The sequence below is a fragment of the Salvia hispanica genome, chromosome 5, assembly GCF_023119035.1.
Source record: "Salvia hispanica cultivar TCC Black 2014 chromosome 5, UniMelb_Shisp_WGS_1.0, whole genome shotgun sequence".
Classification (NCBI taxonomy): domain Eukaryota; kingdom Viridiplantae; phylum Streptophyta; class Magnoliopsida; order Lamiales; family Lamiaceae; genus Salvia; species Salvia hispanica.
The window spans coordinates 35972413-36000253 of record NC_062969.1 but is presented as its reverse complement, the minus strand read 5'-3'; the positions used below and the strand labels follow the sequence as shown (position 1 = coordinate 36000253).

Sequence of the window (27841 nt, the reverse complement as noted above, 5' to 3'; positions counted from 1 at the left end):
TTAACTCTCACATTAAGAGAAAGATTATCATTAATATTTGTTCAACAATAATAAAATATTAATAATAGCCTTACACTATCATAAGAATAAAAAGTGAATAAAGCCAAGAACCTGAGACACATCAAATTCTTACACTAGGCATGAATAAATGCATTTCTGTATCTTACAAATCAATATGTACACAAGCCTGAATTTGACTAAGTATGAGACATGTTGGTTAGGAATAAGAAGAAGAACAACAAAAATTCATTGCTAGCAAACAATGTATGATCAAATTGTGAGATTTTCTTGAATCCCTGCGAATGTTCCGATTATTTTGCCACCCATGTCAGGGAATGTCTCACAGCCGGGGAGAGGAACGACCTTCCCTGTTGCATCTACTTGTACAGGATACTTGAGCAGATGACCTCTCAATGGGGTCATTTCCTCAGACTCAAACTCTTGCCAGTTGAGATGCCCCATCCATCTAATGCGTCTCACACATTCCAAACTCTCTGGATTCTCAAAGCACGGCTCCAAAGTACCCGTGTGCTCCGCCCAAAGTGACATTCTATATCCATATATCTGCACCAAAAGTTACCAACTTTGTATCACTTCCACATGCTATATTAGCCTGATTTTTCTAGTCATGCTGATAGTTTAGAGAAGTTAGCTCAAGTGTTAAGTAAGATTGGATTATTTCTAGCCTACATGAAGAAGGGAGCTTTACCTGTGCTTTCGGGTGAGTTTGTTGGCTAGCCCATTTATGATTCGGCTGATATGCGCCGATTGCGATTTCAGTATCTCTGGTTCCTTCCAAGGATCGTTGATTGATATTGGCAGAACCCAATATTACATATTCGTCATCCACTATCATTCCCTTTGAGTGGACATAGATCATGAAGCGGCGGTTTCTCCGAGCTAGGGCCTGGGCAGTTATACATACATCCAAAAAATAATAACTTGAAGCACAGTAGCTTGAGTCATTACCGTGTGAAGGATAAATAATGTACCTGTGGAGTATTGGCAGAGGAGTTTTTGATATTTGATGACTCCCGCCGACCGTAATCGGGTTCACGATTGCCAAGGCAAAAGAAATTCAAATAGTCCTGAGGCTCTTGCTCTTTATCGAGCCCCACTTCTACCAAAGCATTATAGATTGTTTCATACATCATTTGCATTGTATTATACTGCAAGGATGTGGAATGTATGAGACAAAATGCAAACCGACCAAGTAAAACTTTAGAATTACAGATAATATTAACATTCCATAAACATTTAAATCATCATAAACATTTATATTGGATACAAGAACCCACCTGCCAAAAGAGAATTCTTTGGGTGGCCGTGCTGGAGGGAACTCCTTCGGGCCACATTGGAATGACAATGTACACAGCGAACCTCTCCTTTGCTCGGATCTTCTTAGCAATCTTCAGAGCAATTTCCATAGGAATTAGATTGTTTGCACCTAAAAACAAAAAAAAGGAGAAACTGATTCATTTTGTACTTGCTGATAGACGAAAGATGTAGAGATGAATACACAACCCTTTTAACTGCCACAATGAGTTCCTCACCCAAGTTCTTGTAAGTAGCCCAATTGTATGACGACCCAAGGAAGTACTGGTTCTCAATGTAAATGAAGTGTTGAGCAGCACGAATTGCCTTTACGTAGGCTGTATGTATACTCATGTCTATAAATACATTCTTTCCGCATACTAGGTTCTGTTTAGTGGAATCAACTATTAATTCTTTCATTACAACCATGGTTGGAAAGAAGATAATAAATAAGACTAAGATATTGTTTACCTTTTCCGTGGCCTTTCTTGGATCCTTGGGGAATCCTCTAACAGAGTTGGAGTCAATTGAACGGAAAACCTATATTCGTGGTAAATTTAGCTCCATCATGGGATACAAAAAGACCTCATAATGTAATTTTGTCCTACCTGGATGTTCCAAGCCTCTGGATCGCCTTCTGTAACTTTGGCGGACTCTTCTAATCCTAAGATATCGGGAATTCGTTTAAGCTTGAGTAAGGAATCATCATGTGAAAGCTTCAGTTGGCCATGGCGCTTTGAGGCCTTTAACCATCGTTCTTCAAAGTTTCTCAAGATGTCACATGCTGCTTGACCATCAAACCTGCAATGTAAATCATGCCATGCTTCTCTAGGACACCCCAAAGTAGGCCCCTGTTTAATTATATGAAACATTCATAATGTAATGAAGAATACAGAGGAACATCAACTATATTTCAATTAGAAAAGTTAATTTCTTTCACCTTCCTTAATCTATTGTCACTTAGTACCTTTTGAGATTAAGTACCAGTTACTTATTTTATCAGAAAAATATACGTTCGGTGTGTCAACCTTCCATACATGTGCACTACAGAACTAATATGCATTCGCAAACTAGAGGGGAATGCATAGAAAAAGATAATATGCTGTAAATAAGCAATTACCACAAAATTAGGATTGTGGTAGTCATCTTTGTGAATACTTAGCAATGTGCTAAATATTGGGTGCTGTGGAGTATCATATCTTCCCTTGCATAAGTCAAGTCCCCCAACAAATGCTATTATCTTTCTTCTATTATCACCAGCGACAGCATCTACGATCACACTTTTCTGGTGATGAGTATAAATTGTTTCTGTTTCCTAATGATATAACAAAACATTCAGTCACACTTGATTCGAAATCTGAGCATAGCTTGAACACAAGTGTAGAAGATGTTCATTTTATGAAAACTTATTAAGATCTCAAACACACAACCTCATGCTATCATCAATTGGAAAAATGGTGTATAATAAAATTTCATTTTCAAGCATATGAGACAGTAGTTCGGAAGAACCAAACTTATAGCTTTCTCAGCTGAAATTATTTCTTTTCACTCAGAAAAAGTCTAGGTCCGAACTGTAAGTGTACCAAAGGTCTGTTTGCAAGGAAACTCTTCTTATATGACTCGCAACTTTTTATAGATGAAAGTTTAGGAATCAAGTCATTATCAGCAGAGTAGGATTCAGAAACCTACCTGCTTTTTTGCCCAGCTACCTCTCCCAGCACTTCTTGGACATAATAGTACTTTCACGCATGAATGCTTAAAATAGCGGCGTGTTTCATCATCCCCGGTATTCATTACCCCTTCCTGTGGTAATAAGCAGTAAATTGTCAAAATATTTCACCATTATCCCTAGCTTGTTAATAAGATATGTTGAGTCTGAAAAAGTAATCAATATAGCAAAACTGGGCTAAAAAACACGTGATTGCGTGATACAGTAAGTTTTACGAAATTAATTGATTTTAGTACAAGTAGTGTACCACAGGATCACTGCACTAGCATTTCTTGAAAGTACTTCAGTAAAAATTTATACTACATCTCAGTGCAAACATCACGAATGTAGTATGTCTAAGTGGAAGCATTATGTTTCTATGTTTGTTCTGGCCAATTTTCTCTGTATCATTTACAACATAATGCATGCATAAATAAAGGTAAGATGTTTAAACTAGAAGCTTGAAAATTCATCATGAAAGCTATGCACATTACCAAATACATAAATTTATAGAGCATTGAACTTCTGAATCATGTAATACCTCGATTTAGTTTAAGTTATCGAAACATGGCAAAAAATATGTGCTATGAATAGCATGACAAGAAAACAGTAAGCCATTTCACCCCTGACACCCACTAATATGATCTTGAAATACAAACATAAGTACACAACAGAGATGGTTCCTTACAGTTTTATACCCCAATATGGTCGTAGAAGTAGGATCATCCCATACAAGGAGCAGTATTCTCACCCCTTCTTGAGACTTGGATTTCAGAAGCTCGCCCAAGCTACTGTTTGTTACAAGAGGATCGTCTCTAACTAGTTGAACCATGTGATAAACAGACCATCCTGTGATATAAACTAGCCAGCGAGCTTTAGATATTGCATCATATATATCGCGCCAACAACTACCATTTTTATACGTCGTTCCATCACTCAACACCACATCTGAAAGTGCACCATTATGCACATGAGCATCTTGGTACAGTGTGACAGTTCCACCTATTCTAAGAGGAAAATAGGTACCGGCCACACCTTCATTTTTAAGGTCTGATCCCACTCCATCATGATAAATTGACATATTCTCCATTGGTATATACTGAATCCATAAGCTCAAAGCAGCCCCCTTGTTACACGGCTTCCCATTTGCACCAATGATTGGATAAGTTCCACTCATTCTAGTCCCAGAGGTTAACTGCTCCATAGGGATACCAACAGCCCCTATGATCTCAGATCCCAAGAAGTCATTGTCTTTAACAATAAACTGCACCTCTGTACCATAATGTGCTACTGGGACATTAAAATGTTGGTCCCAAACAGGATTTTCTTCATCTCTAATCACGAAAGTCCTACAAATTACGGCACCAGATATTGCAATTGTGACATAAGGGTCACTTGTTTGTATTTTCCCAGACAAAGTCCCTATCATATCACCTATGCTATTGTTCACTAAATCCATATTAGGAAGATTCTTTGCTCCCTCCACACAAATCTCCAAATTCCCATGCAACAAAAGCATCTTCAACGACGTCGTTGATGTCTTGAATGGGACAATCTGCACTCCCTGGCAATGGTGTGAGCCATCACCCATTGAACCAGAATAAGTTAAGTGAGCCATGTTGGCCATTGCTCTCTACTTCAATAGTCCAACGCCTAAAAAGACTATGACTTCATATCCCCAAGTACACTAAACGAAGAGGGCCTTTTACTAACAGCCATAAAACTCGAATCATGATTCAATCATTTGGGTTCAATAACTTCTCACAAACTATCTGCTGATCACTCCCAACTTAATTCTCAAATCCCCAACATAAATATAAACATATACTTATATACAGGGAGTTAAGAAACCCATAATAATCCTTCAAATGAATACAAAGAAGAAATTGCAGCTCTCCAATTAAACATAATTGGCAACAAATCAAATCCAAATGAATGAAACTCAAGAAAATGTAATGGTGGAAGGTATGGTGCTGAATATTTTCATTTAAAGTCAAGGAAAACTATGCATTCCATGGTGAAGAACAAAAATTCAGAATACGTGTATAGGAATTGACATTTCTAAAAAAATGCCTAAACTCAATCGTGGACAAATGGAAATAAAAATTAGATTCTTGATCGAGAAAAAGGGTATTAGATTATGCAGAAAAGGTTGTTCGAATTTACGTATTTTGACATGGGAAGAGGATGATTGATACATTTTTTGCCCACGAGAGGAACCTCTGCAAGCTTCTGAGGTGATGACGGGAGGACCGTTGTAAGCGGAATTTATTCAGTCGCATTGGTATATATTGATAGTACGATATCATTTGGTCAGTTTATAACTTAAAAATCATGAAATCATTTGCATGTTTTGGGTGAAAAATATCAATAAAGTATTATTTGTACGTGATCATTTTTTTTTTATAAATAATTGTAACTAAATTTAAATATCCATGTTTTCTTAACCAATGATGCGTTATATTGCTGATCTTTTAATTTGTTACCTCTGCTAACTAATCAATTTATCAACACAACGTATTAAAAATATCAACACAATGACGGTAAAATATCAACACATATGTCAACACAGTATATTGAAATGTCAACAATTTTTTGTATTGACATTTAATGTCATCGTGTTGACATTTTTAATACATTGCGTTGATGAATTAGCAGAATTAGCAACTTAAGAAAGTTAGCAATTGATCACACACTTTTTAGCCAAATTATAAAAATTATATGATGAATCAAAATTTAACAAAACTTTATATATTTTTGCAATTCATTTTTTAAGAATCACGTAATTCAATTACTAGTAGTTATTATATAATGAAATACTATTGTAGGGTCGTGATTAATTGAGATTTTTTAGCTTAATTGAGAATTAAGATGCATTATCAGCCACTCATTTTTATTAAATGAGTGGTCTTGAATTTGCCACATGAAAAATATTTTTTGATCAATTAATTATGAAATGGCAGAATGGTAATTTCATGGTACATTTTATTCAATAAATATATTTTTTTTAAATTTTAATTAAAAAAAATATATTATCTTTTTATTAATTTGCTTTAAAAAAATTTTATTAATATTTTTTGTCAACTACATGTACAATTCATGTCAACTACACACATATAATGTCAACTATGTGTACAATCCATGTCAACTACACACATATAATGTCAATTATGTATACAATCCATGTCAATTACATATATAAATCATGTCAACTACACACATATAATGTCAACTACATATACAATTCATGTCAACTGTACATATATAATGTCAACTATAAGTTATTGACATTTGATGTGCAGGCTATTGACGATAATGCCCCCGAGTTGACATAATCTACTTGTAGTTGACATTTCGAAAATGTTGTGGATAAGTGACTGAAAATACATCTCAATTCTCAATTAAGCTAAAAAATATTAACCTAACACGACCCTACTACTGTATATCACTTCCAAAAACAAAAAAAGCCATATATAGAGAAATGTTATATACTACTCCCTCCGTTCTACATTAGTAGAATCATTTTATTTTTTTCATTCGTTTTAGAAAAATACTCTATCTGTCCACGATTAAGAGTCTCATTTCTAAATGGCGCGAGTTTTAAGAAATGTTAAAAAAAGTGGGTGGAAGAAAGTTAGTGGAATAGAGGTCCCACTTTTATATATTAGTTAGTGGAATGTGGGGTCTCTTTACCATTTATGGTAATTATGAATCGGGACTTTTATTAGTGGACGGAGAGAGTAATAATCAATAGTTAGAGTGGAGACAAAGTAAAGTAAAATAAAATAAGAACAATATAGATAAGAGTTTTCTCTATATTAAATACGTGTATACTTACTCTTTATTCACTTAGCTACTGTATTTATTACTATAGCAACCTCTTTGCAACCTTGCGACTTCTTTAAAAAGATGAAGACAATCCTCAGCCACTTTCATCAAAGCAAATTACCTATAATGACTTCACCAACTAGCTCACAAAGCTATAGTAAGTATGCATTTACCGAAGCATCACATGATCACTCATGTAACGACCAAAGTTAAAATTTAGACATACTCTTTCTTTCAAATGAGAGAAAACAATGTTGTTCAAAGTATGTTGAAAAACATTTACAAGCTTACTTTTATACCATGGGCAAGATAAAAGATGAAAAGATGAAAAATGGTTGAAAATCCATGAATCAGGGCATTTTCCACCGGGGCAGGTGGTGTTTTGGCAAATAGCTCACTAATTTCATTAATAAAGTCAAACAGTTTTTTAAAATCCGTATCGATAAAAAATGAAACTTCTATTGAAAACAGGAGGGAGTATAGTTTTACGTTATCATTTTATATTTTAGTGAAGTCTTGGGATTATATGTACGAAATATTTGAGAAAATGGCCAACTGGTAAAACTACTTAATCTAAATAACCTTCTAAAACAGAAATTGTATTTTGAAATTAAGTCATCGATAATCCTAATCAACATTGCTTAATCTAAATATAGAGAAATTGTACTTGATCTAAATAACCTTCTAAAACAGAATCTACCTGTCCAACGCCTATGCTGCAACTACAAACCTCTTGCAGATATAATTAAATCATCGATAATCCTAATCAACATTGCCTTACACTTGCAAACAAAACATAAAAACTAAAACAAAAAATGAAGTCTAGGAACTGGATGAGCGATGATGAGGAGGAGGAGGAGGAGGAGGTCGAGAGTCATGGTGGTGGTGGATGGTGGGCATAGTCCTCGTCCCCGAAGCCGTGACCGCCCTCACATGCCCCACCATGGAAACCTGCAGCGCCTCCTCCTCATACGCCCTCCGCTCCATCTCCTCCATCCTCTCCTTCTTCTTCGCCTTCACCACCACCGCCACCCCCAACAAGCTCAGCAGAAACACCCCCACCCCCGCCCCGATCGCCCCTCCCACCGCCATCCTCCACTTCCCCGCCCTCCTCCTCAGCGGCACCAGCGGCGCCTCCACCACCACCCCAAAATGCCCCTGCCCCGTCGCCACGCACACGTTCGCCCTCGGCTGCCTCCACACACTCACCCTCCCATCCTCCTCGAACCTCGCACACATCGGGACCATCCCATTGTTCCCCTCATTCGCCGCCACGCCGCCGCTGAAGTCGATCCGGATCGGCCTCATCCCGGCCTGGAGCCGGATCTCCGCGGCCGCCCCGATGTTGTAGGCCAGCAGGCCTAGCACCGGGGATATGAGCTCGTACCCGGAGAGCTCGTAATTCGAGTAATACAGCGACGACCAGTTCGATCCCAGCTTTTGCCGGATTATTAAAATTCTTTTGGAGCAGGGGCGGGCGTATGTGCCCGCACTGAGCTCGAATTCCTTTATCGTGGCTCCGTAGCGGCGCAGGCTGCCGCAGCGGAGCCGGACTGTGTCCACGTGTATGCCAGAGAGATTTGAAGGAAGGTTGATCTTGTGGAGCTTTCCTGTGCGGAAATTCTTGGTGTATGATTTGAATGTGTAGTCGCGGATCATGAGATCGAGGAGGCGCGCCGATTTTATCTCTTCCGCTTCAATTCTAAACGAATGTAACAGAACAATGATCAGAGCGATTGTGGCGGGAGACGCCATTGATAGAGATTGAGAGGAAACTGAGCTTTCTTGTTTTAATTTTTTGGGGGAATTAACTAATTTATGAGTTAGCATTTGTTCTAGCTAGGAGCTACTTGGTTAAAGGTATAGATCGCAATTATGCATGGAATTATATATAACATCACAACCTAGTCTTTTAAAATTAAAGTTTAGGATGTAAGCAACAAAGCTTTTACCCCCCTAATTAAGTAGGAAATTATTTGATTCTCTTTCTTTTAATTTTTTTAATGGATACTTGCCTTAAAATTCAGGGCATGACTTGGAAGGTCTTGGGGGATGATTAACGGAGCGTGGGTTTGTTATTATAGTTGATTCAAAAGTGGGAAGGAAAAGGGAATGATAGCATGGTGAGAGTGAAGGTCACTTCTTCTATGTTTGGAGATGTAAATAATCAATATATACACACACCACATTTACTAATTAATACTATGATTGTATGGTTTGATTACATGTCTCCCACTCCAACCACTTTGTGGGCTACCATGATCATTACATTGCTTATTCTAAGGGGGACCATTCTTGCTTAATTATTTTCCTTCCAATAGTTAATTAGTAGTAGTAGATACACTGGAGTACTACTTTCTTTGCGACCGCACTAATTTTAATTATTTCTTAGCATCCAACAATTAAGCTTAGGCAATTCATTTCATATATATCCGTTGATGCGCCTTCTATCTGTCACTTATTTTCGCAAATATTATTAGGAAGAGAATCAATGATAAATTAAGAAAGCACAATATAGATCTCTTATTAAGTCTTCAAATGCCGTTGTTCATAATTTTAACGACATTGAAAAATGGCCACTACTTCTTCACACGATGAGTGAGAGAGCCATTCCCATAGAAAACTAACTACTCATCACAGAGAAGGAAAAGGTAAAATCTATATGGCTTACATTAGATGACAAAAAAAAAGGGAATGAAGGATCAATGGAAGTTGACATTGGAACTATAAGTCATTCCAGCACGCCAGTTTGAAGGTGCAACGTTGTAAGCAATGATGGTTTCATGAGAAGTGTATGAGGTTAATTTGAATGAAAGCGACTGGCCTCCAAGAGTTGCGAAAGCCTGGTACGATGCGCCCCAGTTGTGGCTCATGCTTATCCACCCGGTCTTGCTGCCCTTCACCCACATGTTGGCTATGTCCCCGCCTCCTCCCACGTTCATCACGTACACCAGCAGCCAGTACCCATTCCCCTGGAACATCAGGCGCACTCCACCCTTGCGCACGCATGTCACCCTAAAATCACACCATCATATCATGTATAGTTTTATACATAGGAATTACTGTTGTTAGTGGACAGTGAGACCCACTTTATTAATAATATAAATATGTGTAGTGGAAGGGTTTTAAAAATAGAAAGTGAACTAATTTTTTTAGTATGTACTAAAATGAAAAATGAGACTAATTCTGGTTATGTACCTGCGGAAGAGGACAGGTACAATGCCGGCCTTCCACTGAGCGATCTTCATGAAGGCGGGTTTGGCCATGTCAAAGTGGGTGCGAGGAGGGTTGCACCAGCCGCCGTGGTTAGAATCCTGGGACCAGTTGGGAGGGCAGAGATTGGTGGCGGTGATGGTGGTGATGGGAGAATTTTTGTAGCAATACTGTGATTTCGCGCACCGCAGCTGAAAGCACTGCCCGCAGCCGTAGCCGTTGTTGAATAGCACTGAGCTCAGCGCCGCCGTGTCAGTGCCGTATCCAGTGTTGAACAAGTTTCCGTACCCACAAGCTCCTCCTGCCATCGTGCATCCAATATCTTTTATTAATATAAATGTATTTCACCTTTCTTTTTTGTGTTCAAAATATAGATCTTTATAGTATATTTCACATTATATTTACCTTTCAAATGTTAAATTGTTATATACTTACTCCATTCGTCCTATAGAAATAGGTTTAATTGGTGATGACATGAGTTTTAAGGCGTAATTGGTAAAGTAAGAAAGAAGAAAGAAAAAAGAGTAATTGAAATAATGTGGTGGACGGTAGGGCCCATAAAGATAAAGTAAAAGAGAATGAGAAAAAATTGTCATAAATGGATATAGACTATTTGTATTGGACTAAGGAAAAAAAGAAATTCTGTCTATTTCTTTGAGACGTAGGGAGTATTTATCACTGTTATAACCAGTAGACATTGCATCAGAAAAAAATTGTTGGCCTTAGTATAAAAGTAATTTACATGAAATTTGTTATCAAAATAGACAATGTAAGTCTCTAGATTAAAAATAAATGGACCTTGTAAATGAAACAAGGAGGGGAAGTATTAAAAGGGATACTAGAATGGAAGAATGAAACTATAAATACCTATTCATTTTTCTTGAGGTAATTAAACAAATATATATTCCAACGTTATTAATAAACACATAATTTATGATATAAAATATGAACGCAGCAGTACCCATAGTTTCCGCAGCTGTCTCATCGCCATAGAATGTGGCATAAGCAAGTTTCCAAGGAGTCGGACGAAACACCGGCGTACTGTATCCGGCTGCGACGGCCTTGCCCATGGCTGCCACCGCCAAGAACAAGAAGATGAGCCTCCATGAAACAAGCAAAGAAGCCATTGTTTAACTTAGCTTAGTTTTGCCACCTGTTAATTATCTTCTTCTATACTAGATTTGTGTGGTGATGCCTAAATTAACGTGGAAATGAGATGCTTATATAGTGTTGGCAATGTAAATTGTGTAGTGTACTACGTGACCTTCACAAACATGCAATTCCAAGTCCAACGTTCTAGTTTTATATTCTAGAAGTTGGATGGAGGAATAATTGATTTATCTTCTAACGCATAGTCAAAACCGCAAGAATTTATTTTATAACCTAAATTCTATGTAGACGTGTAGGCATGTCTTGTGTTAGTTGCTATGTATTTTTTGGTTGGTTAGAATATTAGAAGTTCAATGTATGTAATTAGCATTACTAATATAGAAAATTGCGCATGGAATTTAGTCTCCTAATTATTTATGGGACGGCGCAACCGGATAATAGAATTGGACCAAACGATAAGGTAGATAAGGATTAAATATATATAGTTATAGTCTCTAATAAAATGAAGAGTATGTCTGCTAAATTGCTATCCTTTTAGTATGAAATGTTAAGACAGTTTATTAATTTATTCGAAATGAAATTGGATATGCGACTCGATCTATAAATTAAGTTGGGTCTGTTTCTCAACTACTTACTTATTAGTTTTTTTTTCTTATTTAAAAATATTCCGACTTTCACTTATCAACAAAGAATACCCTTCATTTCTATATGTTTTTGTACTCAAACTCATTTTTAAAGTATTTTACTCTTACCCTTCCTAATGTGAGTGTCTTGAACTTTTTCTGCTTTTGCCACGTGTTGATCTTGCCTTAATACTCACAATTGATATTTAATAATTTGTTCGTAAATGGAGAAAATGCAATGCTCCACCTTTAGAGTCAGACAATTTTTTTTTCACCAAATTTAAGAAATTGGTGTTTAAAGATTAAAGTGAAAGAGAATAAAATAGGGATGTCAATTGGGCTTGTTTGTTCGGGTTCTGGCCAATCCATTTGGGTTATCAAACTATTTGAGTGCAGGCTATTCGGGTTATGATTTTTTTGGATCATGAATTTTCAATCCTAACCATAACCCACGGGTTCGGACTAACCCATTGGGTTATTCAGACCTAAAAACTTTCAAAAATAATCTCTTGTATCAAAATTTTCCTCTATAAAATAATTTTAAATTTTAGATATTTTTTATTCTCGGGTTTAAAATCATATAAAATGTTCAAATTTTCATAGTTTTTTTCAATAATAGTTGGAGAGAAGCATTTTATCTCAATCAACTACGACATAAACAAAGATAAATCAAAATTAAATCAATTAATTTATTAAAGCTTGTGTTTGTGTCATTGTTTTGGTATTGTTCATAATTAATTCTTTTAAAAATTATAAATCATATCTTACCTGAATCATTATTAAAATGATGGATATATTGAATTTTTTGATGGATTAGTTCTTCATTTTGTCTTGATTGGCTTTGGTGGTGATAAGACAGTAATGGCAGATGATGGGACGATGGAATAATGAGACGAGGTGGAACTTGAAAGTTGATAAATGTGAGATAGAGTGAAAAAGTGTAGAATGAAGATTGAAGAAGACTAATGTTTGTGCCACATGAAATTCAAAAATACAAAAACCCCTAAAACTTAATGGGCCAACTCATTCGGGCTAACCTGTTTAGCCCGTTTTGTATTCGGATTACAAAATTAAAGCCCAAACCCACAAATTTTACCGGGCTATTCGGGCCGACCCATGGGTTTCGGATTGGATTGACATCCCTAAAATAAAATAAGAGAGAATAATATATATAAGAGTAAAGTCCAAATGTGGTCCTAAACATATGGCCGTTTTATCAATTTGGTCCTGAACATTATCTTTTTGATTATTTGGTCCCTCATAAATGAACTCGGACCGGAATCAGTCCTAAATTGGTAGAACCTTCTAAAACAAACGGTCAATAACATTTAAGCAGGTTTTGACCAAAATTAACCATTCTAATTAATATTTTTAATTATTTATCGGTCATCTCCTTCTTTCCTTTCTTCTTATTCTCTCTCTTGGTCTCCCTCTCTGCCAGCACCGCCGCCGGCTGAAAACCGTCGTTGCGCCATCCGCCGTCGCCGTCGGGAGGTAAGATTATTTCATTTTCAACTTCGTAAAACAAGTTTCTAACTTTGAAGTTTCTGTTCAGCAGCTCAGCGGCGGCGGCAGTGACAGCCCGGCAGCGGTGACGAATTCCGACGAACGACAATACTTCTTGGCTCTTTTTTCAATGTCTTTTCAACCTCTATTAATTTTTGAAAATTCTCCCACAACCACCTTCATGTCAAAATGACCAGGGAAGGAAAAAAGGCACGGTCACAACTCACAAAGCTCGTTCAAACTAAAACAATTCAAATTCTCGAGATAAACGGACATAGTGCACAAACGGTTGAAAACGAACAAAATTCTAATTCCAATTTCAGACATAATAATATTTCTACATGGCTACATCAACTAAATAGCCTCCTCTTATCAATCACATGTATCAAATATTAATAGCTGCCGCCAGCGGCGGTGACAGCCCGGCAGCGGAAACGAATTCCGACGAACGACAACACTTCTAGTCTCTTTTTTCTATGTCTTTTCAACCTCTATTAATTTCTGAAAATTTAGTCAAAGATTCAAAATTAGAAACTTGTTTTACAAAGTGGAAAATGAAATAATCTTACCTCCCGACGGCGACGGTGACGGCGGACGGCGCAGTGGCGACGGTGCTGGCAGAGAGGGAGAATAAGAAGAAAGGAAAGGAGAAGAGGACCGATTAATAATTAAAAATATTAATTAGAATGGTTTATTTTGGTCAAAACTTGCTTAAATATCACTTACTGTTTGTTTTAGATGGTTCTGTCAATTTAGGACCGACTTCGGTCCAAATTCATTTGTGAGGGACTAAATAATAAAAAAGATAATATTCAGGAACAAATTGATAAAACAACCATATGTTTAGGATCATATTTGACATTTAATCTATATAAAAGATATAAAGTTTGTATTAAAAAAAATAATTGATCAACTATTATAAAAAAACCAAAAAGGAATAACTCGATTAAGTTATGATGGAGTGAGTACTATTTATTCAATTATTTTTTAGGATCACGTCGTCTAAGCACCTAACAAGTCTTTTTCCACTTCCTTCTTGTTGCATATCATAGTTGCTGATTAGTGAGAATGATCATGACAGGCTGTATAAGGGTGGCTCAATCCGATGAAATCAGCATATATTCAATAAAACTATCATCCATGACTAACTGACTGATTTGTTCACCAAAAGCATGCCAAGATTAATGACCATTTTTATTACTCCTCCGGTCCCCATAAAATGGCGCATATTTCTTATATGCACGATACCTAATAAATATCTTATTTCACTTTTATATTTTTAGCAAGTGCAACTCACACCACCAACACATAACTACTATTATAAAATTACTAACACATTTTATTTACAACTATTATTATAAAATTAATATATAAAAGTGAGGTTTATATTTTACTAACATTTTTAACTACTTCTTCACAAACTCAAACAATTTTTTAAAACTCACTGGTCAAATATGAGAAAATTTAGTATGGATCCCTATCCCAAGCTCACGAGCTATATATAAGCATTGTAAGAGATCGATGAATTGGTTCACCAAAATATTCGTGATTGATGTTCGTTTATAGTACAAAAACTTGAAATAATTTTTATCATATTTTTTTGCAAATTTGACAACACAATTGCAAAACACAAGAACGAAGGAATGATTGTTTCAAAAATGTAAAAGAAAATTGCAAAACAAGCAATAATTAACAAACATTCCTATCAAAAGACTTGAGAAACAATCGACCATTAATGAGAATAAAATAAACAGGTTTTCAATAGTTGTGCATTCACCGCAGTATTCCGGCAATAGGACTCCTAACAGAGTGCTTGGAAGATACCCATTTCAAGTAGCCTTGAACTTGCCCAAACACCGTCGAATTCAATCTCACAAATGTCACATTATATTGCAGCTTCTGCTTAACCCCATAGAAATCGAGCTTCGCAGGCTCCACACGCACCTCAATCCCAGCCGGCGCCATGATCTCGGCAACGTAAGACGAGTTCGCCTCGCCCACATTCGTTACCGTCCTCTTATACGTCTGAGAAGCCGAGGATTCGAAACTCCTAAATGTAACCGCGAACGAAGGGTAGTTGAGGTCCCCTTCTCGTATACTTGATTCTGCAGCGCATCTCACTCTGCGCTGCAGAATCACTCCAACTTCCCTGTCTGTGTAGTTGAGGCCGCACAGATAGGGAATGTAGTCCTCTGGTTTGAGGTCGTAAACCAGCCCCGGGTCACTCGCTCTGGAAGGGTTCACATGGCCTGACCCAGTAGCGAATACCGAGGCCGGGAGGAACCTCTCATCCTCAATCGGATTGTTAGCGAGGTTCACCACGTCAGCGGTGGTCATGATGGCAGACTTGACTGCAGCAGGGGACCAGTCAGGGTGCGCGCTCCTCAGCAGCGCCGCCACGCCGCTGAGGTGCGGGCACGACATCGAGGTCCCGGAGATCATGTTGAACGTGGCCGATCTTGTGTTGGTGTTGTTCTCCACCGAGACCGGCCACGCCGCCAAGATGTTCACCCCGGGGCCTAAAATGTCAGGTTTCAGGATCCCGGGGCTCGCGAAATTTGGGCCCCGGGATGAGAACGCGGCCACCACGGGTGCGCGGTCGTCGCCGATGACGGTTCCTTTGAACACGATCGCGGCCGTCGCCGCCGCGGTGGAGTTGATGTAGGCCTTGATCTTCAGCCCGTCGGCGTAGGTCACGTGCGTCGCCGGGAGCACGTGCGCCTCCGCGAGGGTGAGGTTTCCGTACGTATCGGGGTTTACCAAGATCATGGCGGCGCCGCCGCTGTTCTTGACGGCAATCCCTTTGTCGATTCTCGGTATGAGCCCTCCCACTTCGCAGACCACGACCTTCCCTCGCAAGTCTGTTTTGTTGAGCGACGCCTCGCCGCAGAACCGGATTTGGGAGTCGGTCGCATTAAGCATGCCTGCGTAAACGAGCGGCAGCTGCATCGCCGGAAAATCAGCCGGCTGGAAAGCTGACTCGCCGTCGAATGTCATGTTGTTTCCCAGCTCGGCGGTTGCTCGTATCTTCCTGTCAATGGTGCTGGCACCGACGGTGAGAATCCACGGCGCCTCGTTCGATAACGAAAAGTTCGAAGGCCCACTGTTACCGGCAGAGCAACTGACCAAAATGCCCTTCTCCATAGCAGAGTAAGCTCCAAGGGCAATAGGGTCATCATGAAGATTCAAAGAAAGTGCACCTGCGGACGAAGAAATGAACATAAGTAAGAGCAAAATTTTCAACATTTTACTTGGAAACAAATTTTTAGCTAATTTAAATTATTAATAGGAACTTTTATACTCCCTCCGTTCCATAGTAGTAGAGACATTTCTTTTCGGCATGGAGATTAAGAAAAAGTTGTGTTAGGTGAGTTAAGTAATTAAGAATAAAGTAGGAAATGGAAAAGGTAGAGAGATGTAGAGAGAATAAAGTAAGAGAGAGTAAAGTAGATGAGAAGAAATGTGTTGCCTTTTACCCAAAAAGAAAATGACTCTACTACTATGGAACGTACTAAAATGACAAAATGACTCTACTACTATGGAACGGAGGGAGTATGATACGTATAAAATATGAATAAATTAAAAAGTTTATAATTGAAAAAAGAATTGAATTAATTAGGAGCTAAAATCCCTCCCTCCTTAACTATACCTAGTGATAGGGAAAGAATGTCGACACCATCATCTACAGCAGCATCCATTGCAGCAAGTATGTCGCTCTCCAAGCAGGAAATCCCACACACCTTGTAGATAGCTAGGTGCGCCATCGGGGCAATCCCAACAGCCGTGCCGTTAGCATTGCCGAAAATGTTAGCTCCTTTCACGAATCTTCCGGCGGCAGTGCTCGCAGTGTGGGTGCCATGGCCGTCTTCGTCTAAAGGGGTGTCACCAGAAGTTGTGAAGGTTCTTGCTCCGATGATCTTGTTGTTGCACGAGGTGTGGTTGAACTCACACTTCCCCTTCCATTTAGCAGGCGGGGGTGGCATCCCTTCGGCCCTGAATGAAGGGTGCTCCGGGAAGATCCCAGTGTCCAGGACTCCGATGATGACACCCCGGCCACACCTGGAGCTTTGCCAGAACCCACTGTTTTGGTAAAGCCCCAAGAAGTTGGGGGAATGGGTGGTGTGGAGGGATATTTTTCTTTCAAGGCGTGCGGAGATGAACCCGGGCTTCGTCGCCATTGCTTTCACTTCTTCAGGTGATAATCTGGCGGCAAAGCCCCGGAACACATTCCGATATGAGTAAGTCAATCGCCGCCGGTGATCATTTGTTGTCGTTGTTGTTGGCATGAGTGATTTATACAAGGCATCTAGATCTTTTGATGCGACTTCATGGTCAACGCGAATGATGTAGGTATCTAGAGATATTTCATCGGGTGAAGCAAATGTTGGTATTAACATGAAAAGCATGAGGGTTATCAATATCAAGGCTTTGTAACCCATTTTCAGTGAACCACTTCAAAATATCAAACGCTCTCAATGACTAATTGGATTGTGTGTTGTTTGATGTTTGTGATATGGATTTTTGTAATAAGAGTTGACATATGCATGCTTATATATACGTGTATAGTAGACTATTTATCTTTTTATTTTGTTATGATAAAAGACTTGTTCGTGTATAAGTTGACTTATTCCTTTCTTGACCACAACGTGCAGAAGAAGTGTAATCCCAACTAGTAATTAATAAAAAAGATTAAGAATATTGCATGATCTCTCTGTAATTTGGCGCCAGGCCACAATTTGTGGAATTAGTCTAATTATATTTGCAGTTGAAATTGTTATAGAATTGATGCCCAGTGCAAGTTTCATGGAAATTGAATATATTTGACCCTATGATCAAATAGTGACGAGTGATGATTATATGAATGCATGGGCGGCATTTAAATTAAATTCTAAATTATTCTTTATTAAAAATAGTCTAAACTTTCAATAATAGTATCATACTAACAATAAAAATAGCTAAACTATAAGCATTTTATCAAAAATATCATTACAATTGTAACTATAACCATTATTATTATTATTATTATTATTATTATTATTATTATTATTATTATTATTATTATTATTATTATTATTATTATTATTATTATTATTATTAGAATTGTTATTATTATTTTTTGCAACCAATATCACTAAATACTCCCTCATTCTCATTAAAATAAACTTTGAAGATACTACGTACACGCTTTGGTTAAAATATAAAAGAGAAAAAAATTACTCCCTTCGTTTCTTCATAGTTTTGGTGGAACTTTTCGGCACGGAGTTTTAGAAATGAACGTTAGGTGTGTTAAATAAATAAATAAAAAAGTAAGAGAGAGAAAAATGTAGAGAGAATAAGGTATAAAGTGAATAAAGTAGAGAGAATAAAGTAAGAGAGAGTAAAGTAAGAGAGAGGAAAAAGTTACCATATAAGAGCACTCCCAATGGTTAGGCGTTAGGGTCGGCGAAAAATCGCCGAATATCGCCGGATTATCGCCGGGCGTTGGGGTGAATTCGGCGATAATTCGGCGTTAAATCTACCGATTCATCGCCAACTCCCGATTCATCGCCGGATTATCGACGAATTATCGCCGACCACTGTGGGCGATAATTCGGCGATAAAAATATTTTTTGTTTTTTTTTTAATTTCCCCCTTATAAATACACACCTTCTCTTCATTCTCTCCCCATCCTCATCCCTTTTCTCTCTTGAATTTTTTTACTTTGAATTTTTTTACTTTGAATTTTTTTTTTCCATTCTTATACTATTTTTTTTTATTAATTTTCGTCGTTGTAATGTTTACTCGTGTTTAATACAACGAACTTTATTACTATTATTTGTTTAGTCTTATAAATTAAATTACCTAGCTTTATTATATACAAAAATAAAACAATTAAATTACTGTAAAAATGAAATGTTGAGTTAGGGAGAAATAAGGGAGAAACCATTGGAGCAGTTGGCTAAAAGTTGGCTAAAAACTGGGGATAAATTATGGTGCTGATGTGGCGCTGATGTGGCAGGAGTTAAGGAGAAATAAGGGAGTTTTTAGCCGGACCATTGGGAGTGCCCTAAGGATTCGACTCAACTATGAAGAAACTTCCCGAAATGGTAAAATGACTCAACTATGAAGAAACAGAGGGAGTACTATATATTGGTGAATATTGGAACCTATCTATATACATTGAATTAGAATGAGTAAATGCAGTGGAGGACGCAGGATTTTGAAGGTGGGGGGTCCAAACGTATTCCTAGTACTACGATATTTTTTTTGTTTCGAAAATTAAGAGAATCAATTACAAAAGATAGAGATATATGTAAGGTGATTGTTGATAGATACAACGCCAATGTAAAAAATCAACTTTGTCGAAAAATAAAACATAAATTATTGTAAGAAAAGACTTGAACTAATCATAGCTATATAAAAATGTAGAAAAAAAGTGATACTATAAATAAGAACGCATAAAACAAAAAATTGAGAATCAATGTAAAATGTAAGAAAAAAATTTAGTTACCGCTCTTATAGTGAGAATAAGATTCTAAAAGGCATATTATTAAAGTATAATTTTTATAAGATCTATTGTAAATAAGAAACATAATCAGTTAAAAAAAAATGGTTTTGATGGGGGGATTGATCTCTGGGGCAATCACTTGCCAGGGTTGGGAAAAACCCAATTAGGCTATTGAATTATTTAGCATAGCTATTAATATAGATAATATATAGTCATTGGTAAAATGGTTGGGGTTCCATGGGTCCCCCATGACCCTCTTTAGGTCCGCCACTGAGTAAATGGAATGTGAGGTGCACTATGATAAACTGATGTTTTAGTCGGTATAATTGGTCTGTTGAAGTACTTAATGTCAAGTTTGAGGTTTAAATTGTTTATTTCTAGCCAATTATTCTATCTTTTGGAGTTTTATGTGTTTATTGAGTATTTTAGGAAAAATGGATGGAAAAGGAGTAAAATGCGACAGAAGTGGAGAAAACTGCTACACCCGGCCGGGTGAGTTTCATGTGTATAAATTAAACCCGGCTGGGTATAATGAAGACAACGTGAGGAGTCCAGGAAGAGGTCTAAAATGGCCACCCGGCCGGGTGGATTTCCAGCACAAATATCCTACCCGGCCGGGTACTCTGGTTTGACGTGTTTGATCATTTTTTAAGTGGAAAAATCAGAAGAAAAGGCTAGGGTTCCAGAGACGAGATTCATTCGACACTTACCGCCTCCATCACTCACACACACCCCCAAGAACACTTCTAGAGAGAGAATTGAAGATTGAAGACTCTAGATCGAAAGATTGAAGACTTCATTCCTAGATTCGTTCCACAAGAGTTCTTAGTATCCATCTCTTATGTCTTTCATTGAATTCTTTGTTTCAAACATGGTTTTTGTGAAGAACATGAGTAGCTAAACATTTCTTGTAGAATTCTTGGTGATGATGCACTAATTTCATAGTTTTTATCCAATTAATTTTGTTCTTACCTTGCTCTTGTAGTTATTTGATTATTCTTGGGTTTATTCCTTTCAATTGCTTGATCACCATTTGATTGTGTAGGATTAATTAGATTAATCGGGAGATGAAATAATTAATCTGGAAATAAGAATAATTCACACCTTATTGCAATAAAACTCGGGAGAGTTGAGGTTTTGAGTGAGGTCTTTGACCTAATCGAGCTTTTGGGAGTTAGGGGTTTTAGGATTAGAAGGGGACTTCAATCCTAGCACCTAATCTACAGGTTTCTCACCTCGGAAGGGGGTTTAATCTATAATTGTGGTCGACTTAGTAATTCTAGAGACACCAAAAGGTAAGGCAATTTGATTGGATAAAAGCTTGGAGTTGTGCATTAGATCCTTGAGTTCTACAATTTTCTCCATATCATCTTTTCACTCCGTGTTTATTTGCTTTTACTTGTTTATTTGCTTATTATATGCTTTTATTAGTGTTAGAAAAAAAAAACCTTTCCCAATTCTCTAGATAGTAGTTAACGTTTGTTCGTGGTAGTTAAGTTGATACGAATTTGTCTCTGTGGGATACGATACTCTTGCTTGCTAATTGCTACACTAGCCCCGTACACTTGCGAGTATCATTTGTGTTGAAATAAAATAAAAAATAGTAAAATGACAAATTTTGTGAAATGGACGAAAATAGAAATATGTGACTAATTTTCAAGAAAGGGGGAAGTGTAATAATGTACCATATAGTCATATTACTATTTTCTCGAAATATCTATACATATGTTATACTACTAGTTTATCTTTACTTTTTTTACTTATATTTAATTTAAATGAAACTTAATTAATTACATAAATGTTTTAATAACAAATATATAATTAAAAATTAATATATATACTACTACATATATGCTAAAAATAAATAAAAGTCCACAGAAAGATAGTATTTCATTTATAACATTGAAATGGGGAAACCTGCATCTTCTTGAAAAATAATATGCTTATCCACCACATAAACGAGATTTTATTATGATTGGTTGACAATGATTAAATAAAATAAAGGTACCCAACTAACTACGTGCTCATAGTAATTGACTTTGGATAATTAGAGGCCGTTTATATATATGCTATTTTCCATTCTAATATCTCTATAGTTCTAGATAATAAATGGAGCAAACATTGACATTTTTAGTCAATGGCATGATAATATTTTTTTTTCCCAATTATTTGATGTTGTTCATGGTGGTGGCTAGCTGTTAACTAAGACATTCTTGTTTTTATTTTTATAATTTTTTGATCAACGACGGTTGAACTTTAAAGCCTTGCCTATATTTAAGCTTTTACTTTATCTTTTCACTATAAATAATCCCTTAGCTACCGAAAATGTATTTGTACGCTCTTACCTAAGTGACGGAATCGTAGAAAATAGGAGGAGCCGACCCTATACTTCCTCTATCCAAAAAATATAATTTTATTTACATTTATTTTGGGACGGAGAAAGTGTCCACGACAAAGTGTCTCACGTCTTTTTCTCTGTCTGTCCACATTTAATTGTTTTATCTACATTTTACTACTATTTACAATGAGCCTCAAATTTCATTAACTCATCTCACTCAAACTTTACTATAAAATGAATATATAAAGGTAGGGATTCGCATTTCACTAACATTTCATTACATTTTTTAAATCTGCACGAAATCAAATTAGGACACTTGGTCGACCAAGGGAGTAGTCAATTATATATGTTTTCTAAAATTAAGTAATTTAAAATGTATCCACAAAAGAAAATATAAAAATTGCGAAATAGGTAAACTAATAATAGATGCCAAATGCATAAATAAATGCCCCTTAATACGAAAAATGAGTCTAGTAGTATAACTTATATTATTCTATAAGGCTCTTCAGGTTTGAGACATTTTTTATGGTCGGGTTAGGTCTGTTACATCTTTGGGCTTGTAGGATTTTGGGCCTTAATACCTCGAAAGAGAATAGCACTAACACTATCGTAACAAGGTATTCCCTCCGACCCAAAGAAGATGATACAAAATTTTAGGAGATGTTGTTTTGTGTGTTAAGTAGTGAGAGAAATATAATTTTATAGTTGATGCGAGAAGAAACATTTTCCAAAAATAGAAATGTGACATCTTTTGTGGGATAAACTTAAAAGGAAAGTGTGACATCTACTTTGGGACGGAGGGAGTAAATTATTAAAACAGGGTTAATTGCTGATCAGTTAGGGTTTGTTTGTTTTATTTTTCAAGAGTGAACTACGTATTTAGGTCGTAGGCCATCCGCATCCCTTTCTCTTAACCGTCTCAATACTGTCTCATCCCTTCACTATTCATGAGCCCCAATGTACTTTTCACCCCATGTCTTAACTAAGAGACATCACCTCATCCCTCCATCTTTTAACCATCTCATCCTTTAACTATTCATTCAATTTCATTTTTTATTTTTATTTCCAACAAATTCAATTAATAAAAACACACTTCATTAAATAAAATAAAATTACAATTTAAAATCCTAAAAAATAAAAAAATACATAATTAAAATCTAAAAAAATAAAAAAGACATAATTTAAAATACAATTTAAAATCCTAAAAATAAATAAAAAACTACTCCTCCGGCGAATCATTCCGTGAAGGCGGTGGTGGTGGCGGAATACCAAGTTGTCCCGCCAGATAAACAATGCCATTATGATGGGCTTGAAGTTGGGTAGGCGTCATGCGGGAAGTATCCGCCATCGTGGTGGTGAAGTACATGTACATCAGGGTGTTCGGCGGCCCTTGGGAGCCCCCCTTGGCCCCTTGCGGCCGACGTCGTGTATCGGAGGAGCCTCCTGCATTGGCTGTCGGGCCCCCTGAAGGAACTGGCAGCGGAAGCGCTGGTGGATGCTAATTAATTTGCATGAATTAACATAATTTAGCAATCATTAATCACACCAATAAATCACATAATAATCAGATCTATTTAGAAGATTATTTAGACAAAATCTATTCGCGAAATTCTTACATGTATCATGCTCATAACTTGAATTAATCATGCTTTAGAATATTGAAACCTAAAACATACTTTTCTACGGAGCAGAAAAATACCTAATTAATTCTCCAAAGAATTGAAGATGACTAGCAGCTTCTCCACGTGACGCTTTGAATACTAGACCACAAATCTTCTCTCTGGTTCCCGAACTGTACTCGATATCGGTGTGGGCTGATCTCACGAGAATACTAGGACTTAAATAAAGAAGACAGAAGAAATCCTTTTGTGAATAGGAGTGGAAATCGAAAATCTCCTCAGCTGGGGGGGGGAATTTTCGAAAATTTCAGATGCTGAAATTGTGTTCTTTTCTGTCTCCTTTATTCTCCTATTTATATTAAGTTCCTTTTGGGCCCAGACAGGGATCTATGGAAGATTTTGGACATGGCTTCATCCAATTTACTTTTTACTAATTAAATTGAACCCACAATTTAATATAAGTTATAATTGGAATATTACGAGCAGCCACTACAGAAGTAATATTGAACTCTCCCCATCCAAATCCGAAATTATAAGTAATCCGGGTTTCCGTTTAACTTTCATTTCCCGCGCTTAAGATAAAAATGTCCGTTAATTAATTAATGTCTGCTATGGACTTAATTAATTAACTTCTTATTAATTCCAAGAGTGGACTTAGCATGAAACGCTTATTTATTATTCATAGAGTAATCAAACTCCAACTAGCTAGGTTCCGAATAATAAAACCTTGTTTCGCGCTCCTCTTGAGGACATTATCAAACGAGAATCACCTCGCGCACGATTCAATGTAATAGCAATCCTAGCACCGCTAGATATTGATCACCACTACCCAATATATCGGGATCATTGGGTTACGAAAAACCCGCACCATTTGATAAGTCAAAGTAATGCATAATCAATACCGTATGCTCAATGCTAACCTACATTGATTAAGAAACAAATATTATCAAGACCTCGCCTTTTAGTAGATAGCCCAAGGACAAGTCTTGCTGTTAGATCCGTTCAGTGCTATACCACACCAATGTCATCTTATTTCAGTAAGGCTTAGAAATATGCGGACTGACATTGCAACCTTTCTCGATGGATAGTCAAATTCCATCTAGGTTGTAAAATTCATCTTTTTCTTTGTTTAGAACTGACCGTGTTACCTTAAAGTGGACGACGCCCACAACCGGTCTACTAAAACAAAGACTTAGACTTTGTTAAGTTAACTTATACATTTAAACATGCATTAACATCCATTAAATGTAAAACATAACAACATTATGACAAAAATAATCTGTTTTATTCATTGGAAAATAAAATAGGAGTTTTACAGTATTCAATCACTCGAAACGTGATTTCTAGTATACAAACTCTAACAATATCCCACTTATACTCAAAACACTTTCGAGTATACAAAATGTGATAACGTCAAATTCTCCCACTTATACTGAAAGCGGATTGAGGTCTTGAATTAGTCGAACTCCCATTCCTTCAACATGGCTTTCATACGGCTTTACCGTAATGCCTTCGTGAAAGGATCTGCCAGGTTGTTCTCTGACTCAATCTTGACCACTTTTATGTCTCCTCTCTGCACTATATCTCGAATAATATGATACTTCCTCTCTATGTGCTTGCTCGCTTTATGAGCCCGTGGTTCTCTCGAATTTGCCACAGCACCAGAATTGTCACAATAAATGGTGATGCTCTTGGGCATATTCGAAACCACACCTAAGTCCAGAAGGAAGTTCTTAAGCCATACAGCCTCTTTTGCAGCCTCCGAAGCGGCCACATACTCGGCTTCCATGGTAGAGTCTGCAATGCATTTCTGCTTTACACTCTTCCAAATTACGGCTCCACCTCCTAAGGTAAACACATATTCGGAAGTTGATTTTCTTGAATCTACATCAGCTTGAAAATCTGAATCTGTATATCCTAAAGGACAGAGCTCGGCTGCATTGTAAACTAGAACATACTCCCTCCGTCCACGAATAAGAGTCTCGTTCACTTTTTCGCACTTGTTTTGTAAAAATGATAATAAATAGTTAAAGTGGTCAAATGATAAAGTAAGAGAGAGAATAATGTAGATAAGAGCCTTGTCTACATTATTCTCTCTCTTACTTTATCATTTGACCACTTTAACTATTTATTATCATTCTTACAAAACAAGTGCGAAAAAGTGAACTCGGACTCATTCGTGGAAGGGGAGAACATAGTCCTTAGTCCGATTAAGGTACTTGAGTATGTTCTTTACGGCAGTCCAATGTCCTTGGCCGGGATTTGATTGATATCTTGCTACCATGCCAACAACAAAGCAGATATCGGGTCTAGTACAAAGCATAGCATACATGAGACTACCAACTGCCGAGGCATATGGTATTCTTCTCATCTCTGCTATCTCAGATGTTGTCTTAGGACACATCTCTTGAGATAAATGGATGCCATGTCTAAAAGGTAGAAAACCTTTCTTGGCATCTTGCATGCTAAAGCGTCTAAGTACTGTATCGATGTAAGATTCTTGGGATAAGCACAACATTCTCTTAGCTCGGTTCCTAAGAACCTTGATACCGAGAATGTGTCCCGCATCACCCATATCTTTCATCTCGAACTGGCTGGACAACCAAGTTCGCACCGATGACAACATCTTTTTATTGTTTCCAATTAGAAGAATGTCATCTACATACAAAACTAAGAACAAAACATTTCCCTTTTCAACCTTCTTATACACACAGCTTTCATTAGGGCATTTTTCGAATCCAAACTTTTGAACAGTTTGATCGAAACACTGGTTCCATGATCTAGATGCTTGCTTGAGGCCATAAATGGCCTTCTTAAGCTTCCAAACCATGTGTTCCTTGCCCTTTACCACATAGCCTTCGGGTTGTTCCATGTAGATGGTCTCCTCAAGACTCCCGTTCAAAAACGCAGTCTTAACGTCCATCTGCCATACTTCCCAATCCATGTAAGCTGCTATAGACAAAAGTATACGGATCGATTTGAGCATGGCCACTGGGGAGAAGGTCTCATCGTAATCGATGTCTTCCTTTTGGGTATACCCCTTAGCCACTAGTCTTGCCTTGAAGACTTTAACTCGTCCATCGGGTCCACGTTTACGTTTGTATATCCACTTGCTCCCAATGGCAGTACAGCCTTCGGGTAGGACAAACAAATCATAGACGTCTTTGTCTACCATTGATTGTAGTTCCGAATCCATTGCTTTCACCCATTCGCAATGATCGACATCTTCCTGCGCCTCTGCAAAATTCCAGGGATCAAGTACATTGCTGTCCGAGGAGTGATCCATGCACTCACCCAAACCAATGTATCTATCGGACTCATGAGAGACCCTCCCACTGCGGCGCGACACTATAACATCTGGTGTATTAGTTGAAGTTTCTAGATTTGTTGTTACACTAGGTAATTGTTCTTGGTTAATGGAAGTTGTGACTTGAGTTAGCTCTTCAAGAGCTATCTCACTGCTGGGCTTATGATTCATTACATAGTCTTCCTCTAAGAATGTGGCATGAGTGCTCACAATCACTTTCTGATCTCTGAGACTATAGAATTCATAAGCTTTCGTTCCTCTAGGATATCCTATAAACACACATACCTCCGTCCTAGATTCCAGCTTAGTTGGATCCTTTTCCAATACATGGGCCGAAAACCCCCACACTCTGAGATGTTCCAGATTGGGCTTCCGCCCATTCCACAACTCATATGTGGTAGTAGGAACTGATTTAGAAGGTAAGTGGTCTAAGAGATAGGTTGTCGAAAGCAAAGCATGCCCCCAAAACGAAATAGGTAACCGTGCATAACTCATCATCGAGCGGACCATATTTAATAAGGTCATATTCCTTCTTTCAGCTACGCCATTCTGCTGGGGTGTGCCCGGCGCAGTCGTTTGGGATTGAATTCCCGCTACTGATAAGTAGTCCAAAAACTCGGCACTTAGGTATTCGCCTCCGCGATCAGATCGCAGGCATTTGATAGTCTTACCATGACGCGTCTCTACTTTAGCCTTAAACTCCTTGAACTTGTCAAAAGTTTCAGACTTGTAGCGCATCAAATAGACGTATCCAACTTTCGAGAAGTCATCTATAAAGGTGACGAAGT

General features: G+C 37.5%; 4 protein-coding genes and 1 long non-coding RNA gene across 5 annotated transcripts; all 5 read right to left on the bottom strand.

Moving 5' to 3' along the window:
- Positions 1 to 112: 112 nt before the first annotated feature.
- On the bottom strand, positions 113 to 4965 carry LOC125190260 (phospholipase D beta 1-like). The gene is made up of 10 exons (XM_048087516.1): positions 3711 to 4965; positions 3004 to 3117; positions 2435 to 2629; positions 1923 to 2165; positions 1786 to 1854; positions 1554 to 1701; positions 1299 to 1447; positions 993 to 1169; positions 710 to 907; positions 113 to 564 (listed from the first exon to the last, which is right to left on the bottom strand). Exons 1-10 carry the CDS (start codon positions 4647 to 4649, stop codon positions 271 to 273), a joined length of 2526 nt encoding a protein of 841 aa, XP_047943473.1. The 5' UTR covers positions 4650 to 4965; the 3' UTR covers positions 113 to 270.
- Positions 4966 to 7424: 2459 nt separating this feature from the next.
- On the bottom strand, positions 7425 to 8692 carry LOC125189938. Its single transcript, XM_048087155.1, has one exon. It carries the CDS (start codon positions 8678 to 8680, stop codon positions 7673 to 7675), a length of 1008 nt encoding a protein of 335 aa, XP_047943112.1. The 5' UTR covers positions 8681 to 8692; the 3' UTR covers positions 7425 to 7672.
- A 671-nt stretch (positions 8693 to 9363) lies between these two features.
- LOC125191013 (expansin-A7-like) lies at positions 9364 to 11243 on the bottom strand. The gene is made up of 3 exons (XM_048088468.1): positions 11025 to 11243; positions 10049 to 10364; positions 9364 to 9865 (listed from the first exon to the last, which is right to left on the bottom strand). The coding sequence occupies exons 1-3, from the start codon at positions 11188 to 11190 to the stop codon at positions 9553 to 9555; spliced, it is 795 nt and encodes a 264-aa protein (XP_047944425.1). The 5' UTR covers positions 11191 to 11243; the 3' UTR covers positions 9364 to 9552.
- Positions 11244 to 13591: 2348 nt separating this feature from the next.
- On the bottom strand, positions 13592 to 13971 carry LOC125187055. The gene is made up of 2 exons (XR_007170555.1): positions 13872 to 13971; positions 13592 to 13803 (listed from the first exon to the last, which is right to left on the bottom strand). It is a non-coding gene; the product is annotated as an uncharacterized LOC125187055 (long non-coding RNA).
- Positions 13972 to 14867: 896 nt separating this feature from the next.
- Positions 14868 to 17805, bottom strand: LOC125187799 (subtilisin-like protease). Its single transcript, XM_048084438.1, has 2 exons — positions 16952 to 17805; positions 14868 to 16502 (listed from the first exon to the last, which is right to left on the bottom strand). Exons 1-2 carry the CDS (start codon positions 17739 to 17741, stop codon positions 15076 to 15078), a joined length of 2217 nt encoding a protein of 738 aa, XP_047940395.1. The 5' UTR covers positions 17742 to 17805; the 3' UTR covers positions 14868 to 15075.
- Positions 17806 to 27841: the final 10036 nt, after the last annotated feature.

What these genes read in the sequence shown, in the direction of transcription:
- LOC125190260 (XM_048087516.1), bottom strand. Translation starts at nt 4,649, where the DNA reads ATGGCCAACATGGCTCACTTAACTTATTCTGGTTCAATGGGTGATGGC. An exon ending in CAGAGGCTTGGAACATCCAG is followed by an intron (nt 1,855 to 1,922) that starts GTAGGACAAAAT and finishes CCACGAATATAG; the next exon opens with GTTTTCCGTTCAATTGACTC. An exon ending in AAACTCACCCGAAAGCACAG is followed by an intron (nt 565 to 709) that starts GTAAAGCTCCCT and finishes CTTTTGGTGCAG; the next exon opens with ATATATGGATATAGAATGTC.
- LOC125189938 (XM_048087155.1), bottom strand. Translation starts at nt 8,680, where the DNA reads ATGCTAACTCATAAATTAGTTAATTCCCCCAAAAAATTAAAACAAGAA.
- LOC125191013 (XM_048088468.1), bottom strand. Translation starts at nt 11,190, where the DNA reads ATGGCTTCTTTGCTTGTTTCATGGAGGCTCATCTTCTTGTTCTTGGCG. An exon ending in GACAGCTGCGGAAACTATGG is followed by an intron (nt 10,365 to 11,024) that starts GTACTGCTGCGT and finishes GCACGATGGCAG; the next exon opens with GAGGAGCTTGTGGGTACGGA. An exon ending in GTACCTGTCCTCTTCCGCAG is followed by an intron (nt 9,866 to 10,048) that starts GTACATAACCAG and finishes GTGTGATTTTAG; the next exon opens with GGTGACATGCGTGCGCAAGG.
- LOC125187799 (XM_048084438.1), bottom strand. Translation starts at nt 17,741, where the DNA reads ATGGGTTACAAAGCCTTGATATTGATAACCCTCATGCTTTTCATGTTA. An exon ending in CATTCTTTCCCTATCACTAG is followed by an intron (nt 16,503 to 16,951) that starts GTATAGTTAAGG and finishes CTTCGTCCGCAG; the next exon opens with GTGCACTTTCTTTGAATCTT.